The sequence below is a fragment of the Nasonia vitripennis genome (assembly GCF_009193385.2).
Source record: "Nasonia vitripennis strain AsymCx chromosome 4 unlocalized genomic scaffold, Nvit_psr_1.1 chr4_random0004, whole genome shotgun sequence".
Lineage (NCBI taxonomy): Eukaryota > Metazoa > Arthropoda > Insecta > Hymenoptera > Pteromalidae > Nasonia > Nasonia vitripennis.
In genome coordinates, this window is record NW_022279639.1 from 1,499,438 (window position 1) to 1,519,315 (window position 19,878).

General features: G+C 34.5%; 1 protein-coding gene across 15 annotated transcripts in view; it reads left to right on the top strand.

Annotated features, from left to right (window-relative positions):
* Positions 1 to 19,878, top strand: part of LOC100117353 (kinesin-like protein KIF13A) — a 1,179,147-nt gene that overhangs the window by 1,063,140 nt on the left and 96,129 nt on the right. For 14 of the 15 annotated variants that reach the window (XM_031928178.1, XM_032601921.1, XM_031928182.2 and 11 more), the window contains one exon: positions 11,808 to 12,005. The exons of the other annotated variant lie outside the window; for it this stretch is intronic. In XM_031928178.1, coding sequence (XP_031784038.1) covers positions 11,808 to 12,005 — 198 coding nt within the window. The remainder of the gene's footprint in view (positions 1 to 11,807; positions 12,006 to 19,878) is intronic. 15 annotated transcript variants of the gene reach the window in all.

Here is a 19,878-nt window from a genome sequence, read left to right on the forward strand (position 1 = left end):
CGCCATCAACCACCTCGCTCCATTGCGGACTGTGACACCAGGACGACAACGTCACCCGTGGTACACTGCGGCTCTTCGTGACCTTTTAACTGAAAGGAACAGACTCTACAGGCGTTTCAGGGACTCCAGGCTCGAATCAGATCGACGCGTTTACAGATTAGCTAGAGACTATACTCACAAACAAGTCGAGGAGGCCAGGCTGAATTATTACTATTCACGCCTGTCCACCTTGACCGATATTCCTGAGATCTGGAAAGAGCTGGAGAAACTTGGAATTTCTGCCACCAAGGCCCCCTTACCATCTAGATTTACCACAGATGAACTCAACACGCATTTCAGCGCGATCTCAAATGATCCGCTGGCTCCTGCTGTTGAGGATTATCTTGTTACCCTGGAAAGTCTTGACCTCCCGGAACATTTCGAATTCAAACCTATAACGGAATCGGACGTGTTGGCTGCGGTGTCACACTTTGACACTCAGGCCAGAGGGAGCGACGGAATCCCACAGGTTGTAATCTCAAAAGCATTGCCGGTTCTTGCTCCCTCACTAAGTCATATTTTCAACCTGTCCCTTAACGAACCCTGCTTCCCATCTGCCTAGAAAATGTCACTTGTGCGCGCACTCAACAAAGTCAGTTCACCAACAGCCCTGACTGATTACCGTCCGATTTCACTTCTCTGCTTTCTTTCCAAGGCTCTGGAGTGGCTAGTGCACAGGCAAGTCTCAGAATACCTTGAATCAAGGCTCTTACTAGACAACTTTCAAACAGGCTTCCGCACTGGTCACAGCACTCAGTCTGGCCTAATTAAGCTAACTGATGATGCCAGAGCTGGGATAAACAAAAAGAAAGTAACACTACTCCTTCTCTTTGACTTTAGCAAGGCGTTTGACACTGTGTGTCACGTCAGGCTCCTGAGAAAGCTATCTGGTAGAGAGCAGGCCGTCGTTGGTGACAATAACTAACGTTCTTCTCCTCGGCGTCTCAACATCGGCGTCCCGCAGGGGTCCGTTCTGGGTCCCCTGCTGTTTGCATTGTACATCAATGACATCGGTTTCTGCCTTGATACCGATGTTTTCCATCTCATCTACGCGGATGACTTGCAAATTTACAGTCAATGCCACCTCGAAGAGCTCGATTCTTTATCAAACAAGATGAGTGCCAATGCTGAGAGGATTACTGGTTGGGCTGCACAGAATAAGCTAAAACTTAATGTTGCTAAAACTAAAGCAATTGTCCTGGGCTCTCCCTACTACATAAACGCATTACCCTCAACAGCTAACACTTTCATTAACATAGGGGGTGCCTAGGTCAGCTTTGAATCTTCCGTGCGTAATCTGGGATTGGTGCTCGACTCTAAGCTTACGTGGAGGGAGCATATTACACAAGTGTGTAAGCGTGCTCACTCGCTAATGTACAGGCTTTACTTTTTCAGGAAAAGCACCAATCTCAGGTTGCGCAAGCACTTAGTGCAGGCCCTCCTGTTTCCTCTTATAGACTATTGTTCTCTCGTATACTGGGACCTGACGCAGGAACTCGACCTAAAACTTCAGAGGCTCGTGAATACAGGAATTCGGTACATCTATGGTGTAAGAAGAGATGAGCACATCTCCCCATACAAGCGGGAGTTGCAGTGGCTAACCACTGCCGGACGCAGGAAGTATTTCACTGCTTGTTTCCTAAGAAAAATGTTTAACACAGCCGTACCATCATACGTACTGGCATACTTTGACTTCCGCGTGACACTTCGGCCTGTTAGGGGGGAGGTAATACCTCTGGATATTCCGACATTCACGACGGAGACGCTGAGGAACTCGTTTCATATCAGCGCCTCATACCTATGGAACAACCTACTATTTCAAGAGACTAGCTAAAGAGCACTTTCTTGAGCTTGAAAAAACACTTGAATCTCTTGTACACATTCACGCAAACGCACACACTCACACACTCTCGCTTAACCCATCTTCACATTATCATACTATCACAATACACATTTTTGCTGTACTACTATTCCTGCTGTATACAATTTATCGTACAACATATTGTACGCCAAATAAATCTAATAAATCTAAAAAATCTAAAATCTAAATCTTACAAACTGGGTGGTGTAGCTTACACCGGGTCGGGCGGCCCTCCCCTAGCCTCTCAAATATATCCCCAGACTCGATCCAAGAGTCGACCTAGAGAGGTTCGAGCAGTGTCCGCTCTCTAGGCAACTCTCAGCGGCTGCGCAACGCAACGGACCAGCGCACACGCCTCCCTGCGCTCGGCCTTTTGTAGGCCACCCCAACAAGCCCGCTTACATCAAAACCTCGAACGTTAGCCCGTCAATTCCGGAATCTTAGACGAACCGTATTTAGTGAATATCAGGAAAAAGAATTAGACGGTAGTACTGAAGGAATCTCTGTTGCGCAAACCAAAGAAATTTTTACGCTTTCGAAAAAGGTTTTCCTCCGAAACCGATTCGTTTACGACCCTCTGTGTTAAAAACAGAAGAGTCGAATAAGCCAAACTCAAAAAAAAAAACAACAAAAATTTGTACCGATGATTTAAACGGCACTATTCGGAAATCAATAGTCCCCGAGTTAAAAATCTCAGAATCCACCACAAACAAAACCACGAGTGATTTTTCAAACAATTTAAAAATTAATAAAACTACCGCGAGTGAGACGAATTCGCTAACACACGAAAACTCTGTAAATAATTTAAATTCTGTAGAATCAATGAAGTCAGTAGAGTCACCGGTAAATTAACAAATAGAGACATTATCCAAATATCCGTTAACTGCGTCGGAGGAAGAAGTCGTGCAAGAAACTAAGAATTTACGCGAAAAATTTATAAGCAATTTAAAAACTCGATTAAGTCCTTGTATAAAAAAGGAAGCCTTGGACAAATATTTCTAAAGCCCCGCACATGCGGATGAGTTAAGCGAAAAACTTAGAAGCGGAGAGAAATTTTTGTGCGTAACTGCATTAAAATATAGCCCTTGAGACAATACTAAGGGCGCGGAAACAAACGACGAGTATCCTATTCTCACGGGAACTCGTATACATCCAAAACTTAATAATATTTTCAACTCGTTTAGAGTTTGACGAAAGAGAGGGCGAAGTTAATAGTGAAAACATGGCCCCACTAGTAAAAGGGATACTCTCTCAAAGATACCCTCGACTTAATTCCGCGCTTTAACGGATCAAACATACCTTAGACACAATTTATTAACGCTTGCGCGGAAGCTTGGGACATACGTCCCGCGGGCTATGAAGAGGACTGCGCGCGCCTTATTCGTATGCGACTTTTCGGTGACGCGTTATCATGTGCGAGTAGTACATTTAAAACCATTAATGAAGTAATAAAATTCTTTGAAACGAACTTCGGGTCATCAAAAACCTATCATGAAATTTCGGGCGAATTAGCGAAAATCAAGCAGCGTCCATCTGAAAGCGTAGTAGTGTATTCAAATCGATTGCGCGAAGTCGAAAAAGAGATAAAAAAGCGGCAATTCGCGAAGGGCGATCATCAAGTAAAGATGACGCGTTCTTCACAGGGCTTGACAAAGATTGCATTAGATTTTTCATACGTTGGTTAAGATGGGAAATTCAGACACGAATGGGCAGTCCTGCAACACTCCAAGAAGCGCGTGAAAAAGCAATTATAATTGAGCGAGATTTCGCGTATATGGACGAGGATGACGAAAATATCAGACGGGAAGAGACTCGATCCAAGCCTAAAGAAACTCGACGCGTAAATATAATAGAAACCGTCTCAGAATTAACGTGCGATTTCTGTAACGAAACGGGTCACTATGAATTGTCTTAAATTTTGTTTACAATTAAGCAATAATCGTTCTCAACAACCAAACTGGAATCCAAACAACAATCGCGATAACAGACAACCGTGGTTCAATAGAGTAGATAATTTAAATTGGCAAGAGAGGAATCAACGAGACACAGGTCAAAGTTTCGCGAACGGACCGCGATTTAATCGGCCCAACGGAGAAAATAAATTTATTCCCGCTTATAATCGCAACAATGACATCCGACAGAATAATACAAATAACTCCCGAAATGATAATATGCGTCTAGGATATAGTAATGATTATTTCAACACAAGTAACAATCGAGGTTTTATCGGGACTAACCGTTATAATCAAAATAACAATACTGAGGGTACATATAATGATGCAAGATTCAACACTCAAAATTCTAATAGGCCAAATTCTAATTTACCATCAACAATTACTTGTCATTATTGTAATAAACCTGGACATTTTAAAAGAACTTGCTTTAAATGGTTGAGAGACACGCTAGAAGGGAATCCGCCGACGGGAAACGAGCGCGGCATCCCTCGTACGGGCGGAGAGGCTGCCGCTCCGATTACGCGCCCGACTCCGGGAATTCGGGGGCCAATCTTATCCTCTACGAGACCACCGTCAACTTGAATAAAAAAACTGCGCTCTTAATATTGAAATCGATGTAAAATAATTAACGCGTCCTGCAATATTTATGTTAGACACTGGTTCTTCACCAAATTTGTTAAAAATATCTCATGTTCCAATTTATTAACCGATAAATTCGCGAGAAAAAATTATTCTAAAAGGAATAACTTCTTCTTCAATAAAAACTTTAGGAACAATAATAGTCAATTATGCCGGTTTGACGATTTGTTTTCATGTAGTTTTCGATGAATTTCCAATGAAAGAAGCAGGAATATTAGGTAGTGATTTCTTCCAACAAACCAGCGCAAAAATCTGTTATAAGAAAAATTGTCTCAAGTTGGCAAATATAGAATATACCTTTCTTAACAGTATGCAATTTTTTCAACATGATGAATACGGGGATGAACAATGGGGTTTGAGCGATAGTGCAGATAAGAGAGTCGTATCGGAGGGGCTCTCTGAGGGAGATGACGCGAATGATTTTCGGAATAAACGTACAAAATCCCAAATTAATAATTATTTTGATAACGCGAATTCCGAATTTGAGATCAACGATCAAATGACATGCAAGAGTTATTCGAGTGCAACCAGTGTTCCACGAGAAAGTAAAATCCTGAATTGTGCGCGTATACGAGAAACGTCGTCACAAGGCGTTGAGAATCCACCGAGCCTGGAGATTCGGAGGGAGGAAATAATTGAGGAGCCCCTATTGGAAACAGAGATTAATTTTAATAATGATGATGATATCATTGCACAAGCTTATAAAATAAATGAGATGGAAAGTGTAATTGAAAATTAAAAAAAAAATAAAAGTCATAAACATGACGCCGAAAATGTATATGTGCAGTTGAGTGCGATGACGCTTGCCCAGATGAAGAATTAACAAACAATCTTGGGACTGATAACGAAATTGAAAATGAATCCGAGAGTGAAGAAGATAGTAAGAAGGACTGTGCAGCCGATTATGAAGATGAAAGAAATATTGAAAATATATGCGAAAGTGACAGCATCGAAGAAGTAATGGACAAGTACGGGAGAATTATATGGCGACAATTCGCGAAAGAAAAAGTTCGGGACGTTTTTCCCGTAGAGAGTATTGATTACTCATTGGATCGGTTATTCGCAATCAAAAATAGGCTTGAGTTCGATGTTCTTGTCGATCTCGAACGAGCATTAGCCTATGAAGAAAAAATAAAAGCTCAATGTATTAATCGAAGGCGTAAATCCAAGGAAGAAGTGACAAGTATAGCACAACGGTTGCGAGACAAAGTTTTTAAACAATATGATCATACAAAACGAAGTGAACGAATTCAAGAAATACTAAACAAGGAAAGTGACAAATTTAAAAATAATCATGAATATACAAGTGACTACAATTATATGCGAAAAGGTAATAATAAATATTATATACAAAGTTGCTAAGAGAGCAGTGTGCGAAATTTGAGCGCGGATGAAGAAAATGGAAATTCAGAACATTGTGCAGCAGGACCTTTATGTCACGAAGGTCAAGCACAGTTAATGAGAAATAATTGTGAAAATAAAATAATGAAAAAGCATGATCACCCGAAGCAAAGTCCAGAAGAAGGAAGTAGTTATTTTAATGAAATTGTTTAACCTGTATATGTATGTTCTCAACAAATAAAACATGAAATTTATGTCGACAAGATTAAAGAAACGGGAGATTATTGTTTAAACAAACAGAGAGAACTAAATAAAAAAAAAGAGTCGCCTTACAGTAATAAAATAGAGTATTTAACGAGTTCTAAAGATAACGAGAGTGAAAAAGAAAATTTGGAGAGTGATATTCGAGAAATTGCGCAAGGGAAATTTGAACCCGGAGTCATAACACAAACAGCCGAAGAGGGTCCGACGGAACGCCCACCGGCAAAGAGAGTGCAACGACCGCTGCAAGCGCCCTCGACAAACCTATGCACAAGAAAAAGGTTCGTTTTCGAGATAAAAATTTAAAACAATTTTATGACTACGAATTGAACGTGCTGAATTCCGAGAAGAACAACGAACAGGTAATTAAATCAACAAATTGTAATAATGTTTCAAGAAATCATATTCGCGCAAATAATGCAATTAGCAAAGGCGCGATTGAAAGAATGTCACCCTTGATTCACTGATTCTATTAAAAGTGAAAAAATTTCAACAATGTATAAATTTGATGCGATAAATGAAGCCCTAGAGAATATATTTGCGATTGAAAGTAGAGAAATCGCGAATCCACAGTCCTTAACGTCATTTGAAAAGGACAATTCATCGGACGAAGAGCAATATTTATATGAATGTGAAAAAATCGAGAATTTGTTAAATGTAGGCTATTAAATACATTCAGGTATAATGTAAGAATCATAAAACCATGTTTATACGTGCCATATTATCAGGTATGACATTTCTTCGAAGGCCAAAATCCAGAATTTCCATGTTTCAGCTACCACAGACTTACTTAAGATTTGGGCTTTGAAGGGCACTTTTATACTGATAGATATGCTTCAAACACATTTAGTTTCCAGATGAGTGTGGGGTTTTACAAAAAAATAATATTTAAAAAAGTTGTCTGAATATTAATATAAAATTTGTTACTTTTTAAATTGTTGAAACAATTTTTGTTGATTATTTTCAGAAACCGTTTTTAAATAATATTTTTTTGTAAGAAAGAAGTGTCTTTCAATTTTTTTTAATTACCTTTTTATCATAAAAATTGAACGGAACGGTCAAACTAGAAAATCTTGCGGGAAAAAGTAGGCAATTTTATGCTCTTTAGGACTCTAAAAAAATGTTCGTTTTTATACTACTTGTTACGCGAAATCCTGACTGCCTGCTGCTTTTAAAATATTTAAAATAGGCTGGAAACGTTTTTTCTTACTATAGTATATAAAATTTCTCCTTTCAATGCCAACACTTCTGATGTCCCATTGAAAATAGGTTTTTCACCTTTTCCTAGAGTGCGAAATTTATATACTACTATAGCTATCGATTCTAAAGCCAGATAATTTTGAAACAACCTTTCTTTTGAATCTCACATCCGTTAGTAGGTATACGAACTTGAGCTTTATTTACAAGCTCTTCTGCTATTCGTTTCTGTAACAAGCCTCTCGATCGTCTAATACTATCTCTGAAAAAGATTAACTTTTAAAAAAGTAAAAGGTCAGCCGAGTTTGATATATTCCGCAACGAAATTACAGATAAAAAAGAACTGAGATCAATCGAACGAAGTCAAGTTTATTATATTTAATCATAATAAAGCAAACAAATAATCTTGTTTAATCAAGGGCTTACTTAGCTTAAAAATAAGTTATACGTTGATCCATTAGAAACAACTCTCAAGATACTTACTACGTAACTTCCAATGCCCTTTTTATTGTACTTTTTATTTACTGTAAGCAAAGAACAACTCTCAAGATAATTACTATACGTCACTTGCTATGCCCGTTTCATTGTACTTATAGTGTTTGTATCACGTTCTAATAGATAAAAAGAAAATTAGTTGTTTACCAGAAAACAAAATTAAACGGGCATAACAAGTTTCGTAGTAAGTATCTTAAGAGTTGTTTCTAATGGATCAACATATAACTTATTTTTAAGTTAAGTAAGCCCTTGATTAGACAAGACTATTTGTTTGCTTTATTATGATTAAATATAATAAACTTGACTTCGTTCGGTTGATCTTAGTTCTTTTTCATCTGTAATTTCGTTGCGAAATATATCAAACTCTCACCTGGCCTTTTAATTTTTAAAAGTCAATTTTTTTAGAGATTTCAGTCCTATTAATTACATTTTTTTGCATATTTTATATTTGTCCTAAAAATAAAATATGAGCATCTTTAGCACCTTTTGACCATGATTTTTTTGTAACATTTTTATTAACATGAAAACACTGATTGTTTTATAGCAAAATATTAGTATAGTGGATATGATTGTCAATGTATGTTGAAGAAATTAGACATCAAAAACTACGGAGCGCACTACCTAGACGTCGTCATCGACCACCCTGTACACCTATACACCGCCCTTGAATGATTTTTACACCTAGACACAAAAAAACCACGGTGCACTTAACCTAGACGTCGTCATCGCGGCTATCCTAGCTACCGCTACCGCGCTACTTGATATTAAATAAAAAAAAAATGAAATTATATCCGTAGTCCCGCTGGTCGGTATATGTGTGGTAACATCAGTAATCCCGCTGGTCTGTATAAGTATATGGGAAAGCAATATGTGCGGCTACATTTACGGTCTTAAGTCTTAACACTAACCGTGTGCGGCTGACGTCATGGTCTGAACATGTTAGGCTGAAGAATCTCAAACGGATTTTAGCATTTTTGTTGAGACATGCTTGTTCACTGTAAAAAGAGCTGTTTTCTTGGCAATATATCGATTGGAAATCATAGTTAAGCATACATCTATGATTTTACGCCAAAAAAATTTAGTTACAATAATGTAAATATTTGTATTTATTGAATTGAAAATTTGAAAACCCAATATAGAAGTAAATAGTATCGCGGTCGCCGCAGGCTTCTCAAACTCGCCTTTGTGGCGCTACCGCACTTGATACACTTGATACACTGTTGTTGAATATATTGTATGAATCATATCATAAGAAAAAAGCAAAAATATTTTTTCAAAAATCGGAAAATGGCTATAATACGGCCATAAAATGGTCAGAATCATAAATAAATTTTCCGAATTCAGAATCAGAAAACATATATGTCAAATTTTAGTACGATCGGTCGCGTGGTTCTAGAATCATAACGGTATACGTACACACACACACACCCATCCGCACGGACATTTTCTAAAAACGTATGATTTGAACACCTCCAAATGCGTTTCTACGAAGTTTTAGCGAAACTGAAAATTTTACTATTACAAAGCTTCCTCTAGGAGAAAGCAAAAAAAGGTAAATATAAAAGTTGTAGATCTTCGAAAGATACAACTATTTTTATTCCCATTATATCATGAAAATGCTTAAAACTCAAGTTAAAATCCCGAAATCGTTTTCCCGAAAACCTTGCGGGTTTACGTTTTACATGCAAATGTTAAATGTAAAATTTGTTGATATTCTCAAATCATGACTTTTTACTGTGACAAATATTTTTTAAACGCTTTAACGAATACAAATCCTGGAAAACGAAATTTAAAGGAGATAACTAACACAACTCTGTTAAAAATGTCCAAACGAAATTAATTTATACCAATTAAGCATTTGATTGATTTTAATCCAGCTTTCTAATCTCGTATTAACGCATTTAACCCAATATAATCGATTAAATCATATTAAAACCAATTATGAAATTTGATCGTTTCTAATCGGACTTAATAAATTGTATTTTATTAAAAAAACAATATTTTATTTTAAAAAATACCTAATAAAATCTGATTGAAACCGATTAAACATTATAATTGGTCTTAATAGGACTTAATCGATTATATTATTTTTAATGAGTTAAAGGGATACAACACCTTTAAATCCTGAAAAAAAGAATTATGAGTAAAAATGACAAAATTAAAGTAAATCATTTTACTTTACTTAGGTATACGAACTTGAGCTTTATTTACAAGCTCTTCTGCTATTCGTTTCTGTAACAAGCCTCTCGATCGTCTAATACTATCTCTGAAAAAGATTAACTTTTAAAAAAGTAAAAGGTCAGCCGAGTTTGATATATTCCGCAACGAAATTACAGATAAAAAAGAACTGAGATCAATCGAACGAAGTCAAGTTTATTATATTTAATCATAATAAAGCAAACAAATAATCTTGTTTAATCAAGGGCTTACTTAACTTAAAAATAAGTTATACGTTGATCCATTAGAAACAACTCTCAAGATACTTACTATGTAACTTCCAATGCCCTTTTTATTGTACTTTTTATTTACTGTAAGCAAAGAACAACTCTCAAGATAATTACTATACGTCACTTGCTATGCCCGTTTCATTGTACTTATAGTGTTTGTATCACGTTCTAATAGATAAAAAGAAAATTAGTTGTTTACCAGAAAACAAAATTAAACGGGCATAACAAGTTTCGTAGTAAGTATCTTAAGAGTTGTTTCTAATGGATCAACATATAACTTATTTTTAAGTTAAGTAAGCCCTTGATTAGACAAGACTATTTGTTTGCTTTATTATGATTAAATATAATAAACTTGACTTCGTTCGGTTGATCTTAGTTCTTTTTCATCTGTAATTTCGTTGCGAAATATATCAAACTCTCACCTGGCCTTTTAATTTTTAAAAGTCAATTCTTTTAGAGATTTCAGTCCTATTAATTACATTTTTTTGCATATTTTATATTTGTCCTAAAAATAAAATATGAGCATCTTTAGCACCTTTTGACCATGATTTTTTTGTAACATTTTTATTAACATGAAAACACTGATTGTTTTATAGCAAAATATTAGTATAGTGGATATGATTGTCAATGTATGTTGAAGAAATTAGACATCAAAAACTACGGAGCGCACTACCTAGACGTCGTCATCGACCACCCTGTACACCTATACACCGCCCTTGAATGATTTTTACACCTAGACACAAAAAAACCACGGTGCACTTAACCTAGACGTCGTCATCGCGGCTATCCTAGCTACCGCTACCGCGCTACTTGATATTAAATAAAAAAAGAACGATTTGTACATTTGGAATCCTACGGACAGTGAAAAAATTCACAACATTGCACCGAGTGCCACAATGGGCCAGCAGGGATAATTAAGATTTTATCACTGTAAAATTAAAGGTATTTATATTACTAAATATTACTAGAAAAAATGTTAAATGATTTACTTTAATTTTGTCATTTTTACTCATAATTCTTGTTTTCATGATTTAAAAGTGTTGTGTCCCCTTAATACTCGATTAGAAAACCAGATTAAAACTAATCACATGCTTAATTGGTTTCAATAGGACATTTTTAGCAGGGAAACGTTTGATAGCGAGCGTGCAGCGCAAGCGTCGGTGGACATGGCGAGCGCGAAGCGAGAGCGTCACCTATCGTTTCTTAAACACAAAACGCGAAGCGCTTTACGGTGCAAGGCGGCAAGCCACCGCTGCCGTAAGGCCGAGCGTGGCGCGCTAGTTTATAACTGTGTTATTCGCGACGAATAACCACGTTACACTTTGGCTTTAAAAAACTGGCAAAAATACTTCAGATCATACCTGGCATGGCTGCGGCTTTATTCTAGAAATTATTTTAAAAAATGAGCAACTTGTCAAACAAGTTGTAAATACAGGTAAATTCCTTTGTATGCACGAGTGCAGCGTTTGTATGTACCCTCGTTCGTAGTGTTTTTAGAATTTATTAGAAAAATTGTATAAAACATTTTTCATAAATATATATAAAACTTATTTGAAATAATTTTTATTATAGAAGATGATGTAAGCGACAAAGGATCAGGTTATGGATCTATAACTGATTTAGCTAAAATTGAAAATCTACCGGATTGGGTCTCTATAGGTGAATCAGTATTAGTAAGACCCTACAGTTATTCTGGAATAATTGCGTATGTTGGTCCCACGGAATTTGCAAGTGGTTCTTGGATAGGAGTTGAACTTGATGCACCAACAGGTAAACCAAATACTAATTTTCATGTTTCAATCAGAATGATTGTCATACCTTATCGCACGCAAACATATTAAATTTTGGAAAATTTCATATTCTAAACAAATTTAAAAAAAATATATATATATATAGTTAATAAATGAGGGATTTGGTGTAATAAATAATATCACCCATTGTTCCAGTGGACCCTTCGGGTTAGTGTTGTACCTTTATTTAATACTCATTGTTAGAGATTACACTTATATCGTCGGATACGCACAACATGTGCTCGGGCTCACTGCATAGCCATCTTACGCTCTCGGCGGTCGAGCTGCTTCTCTTACTCTATACTTACGCTGTCACACTATACCTATTCTTACCGCTACCTTGCCGCTAGTCTATCCTGCTTGCTATAGTCGCGCACGCATGCCAGCTCTATAGTGTGTACGGATAGTAGCATATAACATACCTCCTTAATTATTTGTTACTTAAACTTTAAACAATTTTTAAATTCATTCTATAATTTTTAAATTTAATTCTACCCAGAGCCTTTATTAAAATATCAGCAATATTATTTTCTGAGTCTACTTTTACAATTTCAATTTCTTTCTTTTCGTAGCACTCATTTACAAAATAATAATGTACTTTAATGTACTTCGAGGTTTTCGTCATGTTACCAAATTTTACTATTGCTATGGCTCTTGAGTTATCCTCATATATTTTTATTGGTTTTTCTACATTAATACTAAAGTCTTTTAGCAAATTTTTAACAACTTTGATTTCACTTACAGCTTCTGATAAAGCTACGTACTCAGCAGCTGTTGACGACTTTGTCACACTGCCCTGCTTTCGGACATTCCAATATATAACATTTGCATATAATCTTATTCTAAATCCTGTCGTGGATTTCCTATCGGATTTATCTGCTGCCCAATCAGCATCAACAAAACTGTCCATGACTTCAGCATTTTCATTCTTTTTATAAGTTTTTTGCAATAGACTTTAATACTTTACACTATAACTAACATATAGTCTTGTTCCAAAGCTTATATATAATATTGCTCCTATGAGATTTCTATATTTTAAATCACTTGATGCTGTTTGTGCGGATTCTAGACTTAAATTTTGTTCTATCGGTGTTTTAAATAGTTTACTATTTTCAATATTATATTTTCTAGCTATTGACTCTATGTAATTACTTTGGTCCATTGTCAACTTACAATTTTTCTAATCATAATTAATATTTATTCCTAAATAAGACTTTACTTCGCCTAAGTCTTTCATTGAAAATTTTTGTGACAATTTGGTTGTGATTTCATTTTAATTTCATTGTTTTTCCGCAAATCAAAAGATCATCAACGTGTAGAATCAAGTAAATTGTTTCGCTATTCTCACATTTTGTGTACAAACAATAATCGCTTACACTTCTTTTAAATTCTAATTTTTGCATATATTTATCGAAACATTCATGCCAAGCTCTCGGGCTTTCTCGCAGTCCATACAACGCTTTTTCAAATTTATACACTTTTTCGGTTTTATCACTGTAACCTAGAGGTTGTTTTACAAATACTTCTGATTTTATTTTTCCATTCAGGAATGCGGTATTGACATCCATCTGTATAATCATTTTTCACAATAATATGACAATAGTAACTTCAATGTTTGAATTTTAGCTACTGGAGAATACAAGTCTTCCAGTACTTCTCTTTGTTAAAAACCTCGTACAACTAATCTCGCTTTTTTATGATTATCAGATTTATTTGTAAATACCCATTTTAAATCTAAAATTTTCTTATCGTTCGGCTTTTCTACTAATTGCCAAGTTTTATTTTTATTTAAACAATTTATTTCTCTATTCATAGCCTCTTTCCATAAATCACAATCATTTCCCTGTTAAGCTTCTCCGTTCGTTTTCGGGCAGTCTGCCCTTACAATATTTACGTAAATATAATCTCCCTAAAAAAAACCTTTTACAAGGTAAAAATGTAGGCAAGTATATTTGTCTCTATATACTCTCACTCTATAAAATCCAATTCTATATCTTATGTATTTATATATTTTTATTGCAACAATCGTGGAATTTGAAAATGAAATTTAATATTGAATACGCTTGTGATAATTTTTAATTTCAGGAAACGAAATTAGTGAAATCTAATTATACATTGCCAAGTATACTATTATTGTTTATGATGGTGGAAATTTCAAATTCCAATTAAAGAAAGTCGTGAAATCTATTGATACACTGTCAAGTGTTTTGTTTTTGCTTTTGCTTAAACAAAATAAAAGCTGGAAAACTGGTAATTAAATCTTCAAGGTACTTTCGATTTCATGGATTTTTATATTTTATTTTATAAATACTTGATGGACCCGTCGTCTTGTAGTTCACGGTGCGTGTTTACATGTCAAAGATGAGCTATGTTGACAATTAGAGCAGTCAATTCGTGGCATAATTAGATAAATGAGATGTTTATTCAAGAATTGGAAGCTTTATATATACCCAACAAAATGAATAAGAAATATTAGTTATGATTTTAATTTGTTAATTTAAATTAAGATTACAATCAATATTTAATAGCAGAAAAAATGAAAAGAACAATTCGTTATGATTTTAATTTGTTAATTCAAATATTATTTATACTGTAGAAATATGTCAAATTTGTAACGTGTTGATTGTTCACCGATAAACCATAAGACGACGGGTGCGTCATGTATTTATAAAAAAAAATATAACAATCCATGAAATCGGAAGTACCTTGAAGATTTAATTACCAGTTTTCCAGCTTTTATTTTGTTTAAGCAAAAGCAAAAACAAAACACTTGACAGTGTATCAATAGATTTCACGACTTTCTTTAATTGGAATTTGAAATTTCCACCATCATAAACAATAATAGTATACTTGACAATGTATAATTAGATTTCACTAATTTCGTTTCCTGAAATTAAAAATTATCACAAGCGTATTCAATATTAAATTTCATTTTCAAATTCCATGATTGTTGCAATAAAAATAAATAAATACATAAGATATAGAATTGGATTTTATAGAGTGAGAGTCTATAGAGACAAATATACTTGCCTACATTTTTACCTTGTAAAAGGTTTTTTTTAGGGAGATTTCACAACTTTTGAAAAGTGAAATATTATAAATAGCTAATGAATATTCATGCTTATATAAATAAAATCAATAAATTATTTGTTGTAAGATCTAAAAATTTAGTTTAAGGTGATATTTTTTAATTTCCAGTGATTTCTTCTAAAAATAGTAGGTAGGCATCTTTTGCTCCACGAGGCCAGGGTCTTTGTTTAATATTTAATATGCATATCATTTATTTCAAACCAATGGTTATTTTGACGCACCACATTAGTGTAATGTCCTGTTTCAATGGATTTACCGTGATGGAAAATGCAATTAATTACTTTATATTTTTTTTTATTGATTTGAAGTACAGATTTTGGTATATCTTTCATTCTGAAATTAGTTATTGTTGATGTCGCTTAATGGTCAACGGAAAACAATAGTAGTTGTAAAATTATTGTATTTTTCATCTGAACCGTAGTTTTTTGTAATCTTTTGCATGTACAATGATTACTGTACTCCCCTTCGACATTTTTTCAATTATCTATATTATGATCGAAAACTTGTTGTAATGTTTGTATTTGCATAAGGTCAGGTAGACAAAGTGGCAAAATGTAATTTGGAGTTGTTATAGAATTCCTTTCATCATAATTCGGACACCTAGTATAATATTAATTTCGTGTTTGATAACGCTCTGCATAAACATGGATGCATTACAAAGATTTAAAAGAAATTCAGCAGCATCTTGCTGCTCACAAGCGGAATATTGTTCGTTTGCATATTCTCTTAATGCTCTAATATTAACAGGAGTTTTTGCTATATATTGATTAAAAGAATGTTTTAGAAGGTCAAAACCTTTGGCCTCCAATAGGATCCTTCTAACAGATGAACAATGAAACAAGCTCTGTATACAAGCGTTAGCATAACAAGATACATTATCCTCATTTGGGAAACCATGAATAACCCAATTACTGTCAGATAAAATATTCAATTTACTATTATTAGCCTGTATATCTAAAATGTGTTTTGATACTGTCCAACGTCTATCTTAAACTGCACTGGGTCTACTAAACATGCAATCGTTTTGAATAACTAATGGTTGTAGGTCAGGACGATATTTTTGTCTTAATCCATTATATTGCAGGATCGCAGATGAATCAGCTTTGACAGTTGTCGGGTAAAAATTGATAAGATATAAGCCTTGCAATTTCGTTACTCGTGATAAAGAGACATAAGTTTGGCCAGAACAAATTATAGAATTACCTGCTTCTACAATAGCATTTTCTAAACTCAAGCCTTGACTTTTGTGAATAGTTATCCCGTAACTGTCAAAGATCGGAAGTTGTTGACGTATTATATATACCTTGTCCATAATGACAAATTTGTATTCTAGTTTAGGTATTGAATGTTCTGTACCATCTTTTAATTTTATACGGACACTGATGATTTCATCTCCCTTATCTTTAGCAACAGAAATTACAGAACCTATAGTGCCATTTACTAATCCAATAGAGACATCAATATTTCTCCTTATCATATTTTTTGAATTTATTTTTATTTTGATTACACGCTCAATTCCACAAGAATTATCTTTACCCTCATCTAACATTTTTAAAACTTTCTTTTGTAAATTTTTCGGACATTTGAAAGAATCATTAGCTATAAGATTGATATCTTCAGAATCAATTCTATACAGCATAGCATCATTTAGAATATCGCACATATTCCTCGTTGGTAACAAACACACAGTATCAGTAGGTAATTTTTCATACACCGCGCACAATTCTTGCATTATTTCAAGACTATTCGTACTTGAAAATTTAAGTGTTCGCTGTTGTAGAACACTGATATCCGTATCAGTTATAAATCCTAACCTTAGTCTCTGGAGTATTTCGTTATATTGATTATCTTTTTTTGCCTCATGTTAATTGTCAGCTCATCATACTCGAATAAAGTCCACAAATTAAATGAATTTATAGCTCCGATGTATTTTTCAATTTCTTTTTTCGTTACTTCAACGAAAGCGAATTTTTCTCGAACAGGTGGAAGTTGAAGTAAATCACCAAATACAATAATATGGATTTTTCCAAACCAACCATCATCGCATTCGGAAGTATTGAAGATTTCAGTAAGACGCAATGAATATACATTAATGTGATATTAGATACCATGGATATTTCATCAATAATAATCAAGTCAACATTTTCCAAGCTTTGCCGTATTTGTTTCAAAGCTGCAGGCGATAGTTCTTTATATTTCGCTGTACACCCATGCTCCACTGGTAAATGCAGAAGTCTATGAATAGTTAAACCAGAAACATTGTAAGCTGCTATTCCAGTAGGCGCTGTAACAGCTGTTTCTTTCTTACGTATTGTTTTATTCCACGCGACAATAGTTTCGATCAAAAAACTTTTTCCAGTACCACCTGGGCCACTTATGAAAATTCTCAAAATTTGATCATTAGACTGTAAGACAAAAGTGATTTTTTTGAAAATATTTGATTGATCTACATTGAATCTTGAAATAGAATCCTCTATATCTGTTTCGTTCATGACGACTTTCTCGGCCATATCTTTAAAATCTTTTATGGCATTCTCTATCTCAATTGGAACACAGCCTTCTGGCAAATTGTCAGGATTAGATTTATTTTCTTGCGTTTCCAGCAATTGATATTGAATAATTTCATTCATCTTTTCCATAGCTTCTCGTATCATTCCACATTGATCATGATACTTCATTGCATGAATTAATTCGCATTGTCTTTTTTGAAATGCCATTGTAAAACATTCTTCCCCATTTTTTAATTCATTGGTATCCCTCCAAGGTTGAAATAGCAGTAGTAGTGAATGATAAAAATCTTCTGGTTGATTCATTGTATTATATTTACAGTGATTTATAAGATAGGGCTTTTTTCGCTTTTTACAAAAGAGACCTCCTGGCATCTCGTAATATTCTGCTTTATAGACTGGTTTCTTTTTTATTATATCAAACCACTTTGCAAAATCGTACAAACATAATGAATTTAATTCCTGAGGTCGGTTTGGATAATGGCTATCAATTAATGAATCGTAAAATATATCTGTTGAGTCCGGTGATAGTTATTTTATTTCTTTAAATGGTTTAAGTTTTCTATTTCGTATCATTCTAACGTCTAACCATCTAATCACAGTATCAATATCTGTAGCGTGAAGAGGATGCCCTAAGAGCGTGTCAGCTGCTTCGTCCCTGTGATTTAGGGCTCGCATAGAAAAAGACCAAAGCCGACTGCACAAAGATTTATTGGATTGAATATCTGAAAAATCTACGGTACTTTTTTCTCCTTTAGTTCCATAAGAAGATACATACTTTGTTAACAGGTAAGAAGACTCGCAAATAAATTGCGCGTCATTATTACCTTCCCAAAGTACCAACAAAGCAGACATATAATCGTTAATACATTGTTCATCTGGCCCTCGTGGTAAATCATAGAATTTGCTCTTATTTCTTAATTTTCTTTTGTTCGCAATAGCTACAGAAACTTCTCTTAAAACTAATTTAGGTGTTATTGGACGGGGAAATCCAAAAGGACAATCAGTCTTGAAACCTGTTTTAGTTTTTTTCTTACGCATACAATAGTTATTATGTGTATGGCGTTGATACACCATAACACGTCTGTGAAGTTCTGGTGAAACGTGTTTATTAGGTATTCGACGCGTAATATTTTGTAAAATAAATTTTTGGATTTCTTTATTAGGTGCTTTACCGTAAACGGGTGCATCATGAATCCAAAATAAACAATGATAGTGTGGTAATCCTCTGCCCTGGTATTCGCAAGCATAATTATAATGAGCTACTTTTCCTATCGGATGAGCCGAAGAAAGTATATAAGCTAGCATTGCTTGGAATCTGTTCCGAATATACCTTGAAGCTGACACAGGATCGGCAGCTATGAGTTCGCTAATAGATCTTTTATCGTTTTCCCAACCATTAGCTTCGCGTATGTATTCAGCTAATGCAGACCACATCCACTCACCAGGGCTGAAAGTAATAAAAAACGTAGTTGGTCCATACTCATTCATCATGCATTCCAAATCATTTCTAACCTGTTTCCAATATGCTTCAGTACCTCGAAAAAGAGAAAAAATACTTTCTAAATTGGAATCTAATTGATCTTGTTCTAAATTTTCTATAAGTTCTTTTACTGTATATTTATAGCGTGGATTTACAACATTCAATTTATGAAAGATTCCAGCGCTGATTTGCCTTATATTATTATTAAATAACAAATAAAATGGGTACTGAATATTCAATCTAAACTGTGAGTGTTTAGATGTCAATCTAGATCTTATATAATCGTAATCCCTCAAACTAACAGATCTTTTTTCATGCTGCCCATACATTCCATAAGGATACAAGCCTGGAAAACATTTTAAATCTAAATCTTCAGCACGAACATCCAAAGCAGTAGCATATATCTGGAGCATCTGATATAGTTTTGAATCAGTTTCATTAATTTTTTTTGTATGCAATGGATAAATAGAATACTGCTCATAATATAGGTCTGACTGAGATTTCTGTGTTAGTAATGCAGCTATTTGTGGCTTTTTATGTATGTTTGTTTCCGTGTCAATTTTGTCAACATTTTGATTAGATATATTATTTTCAGAATGGTGTTCATTCGCATTATTTTGCGTATTATCATTCTTATCATTGTTAGCCAAATCTTCATACTGTAAATTGAGATTTCCAACAATGTCTGTAATTTGTTCAGGACAAGACGGTATCTGTATATTAAAATATAAAGGATTCCAACGTTTTAACCAATGCAAAGCATGCCATATTTT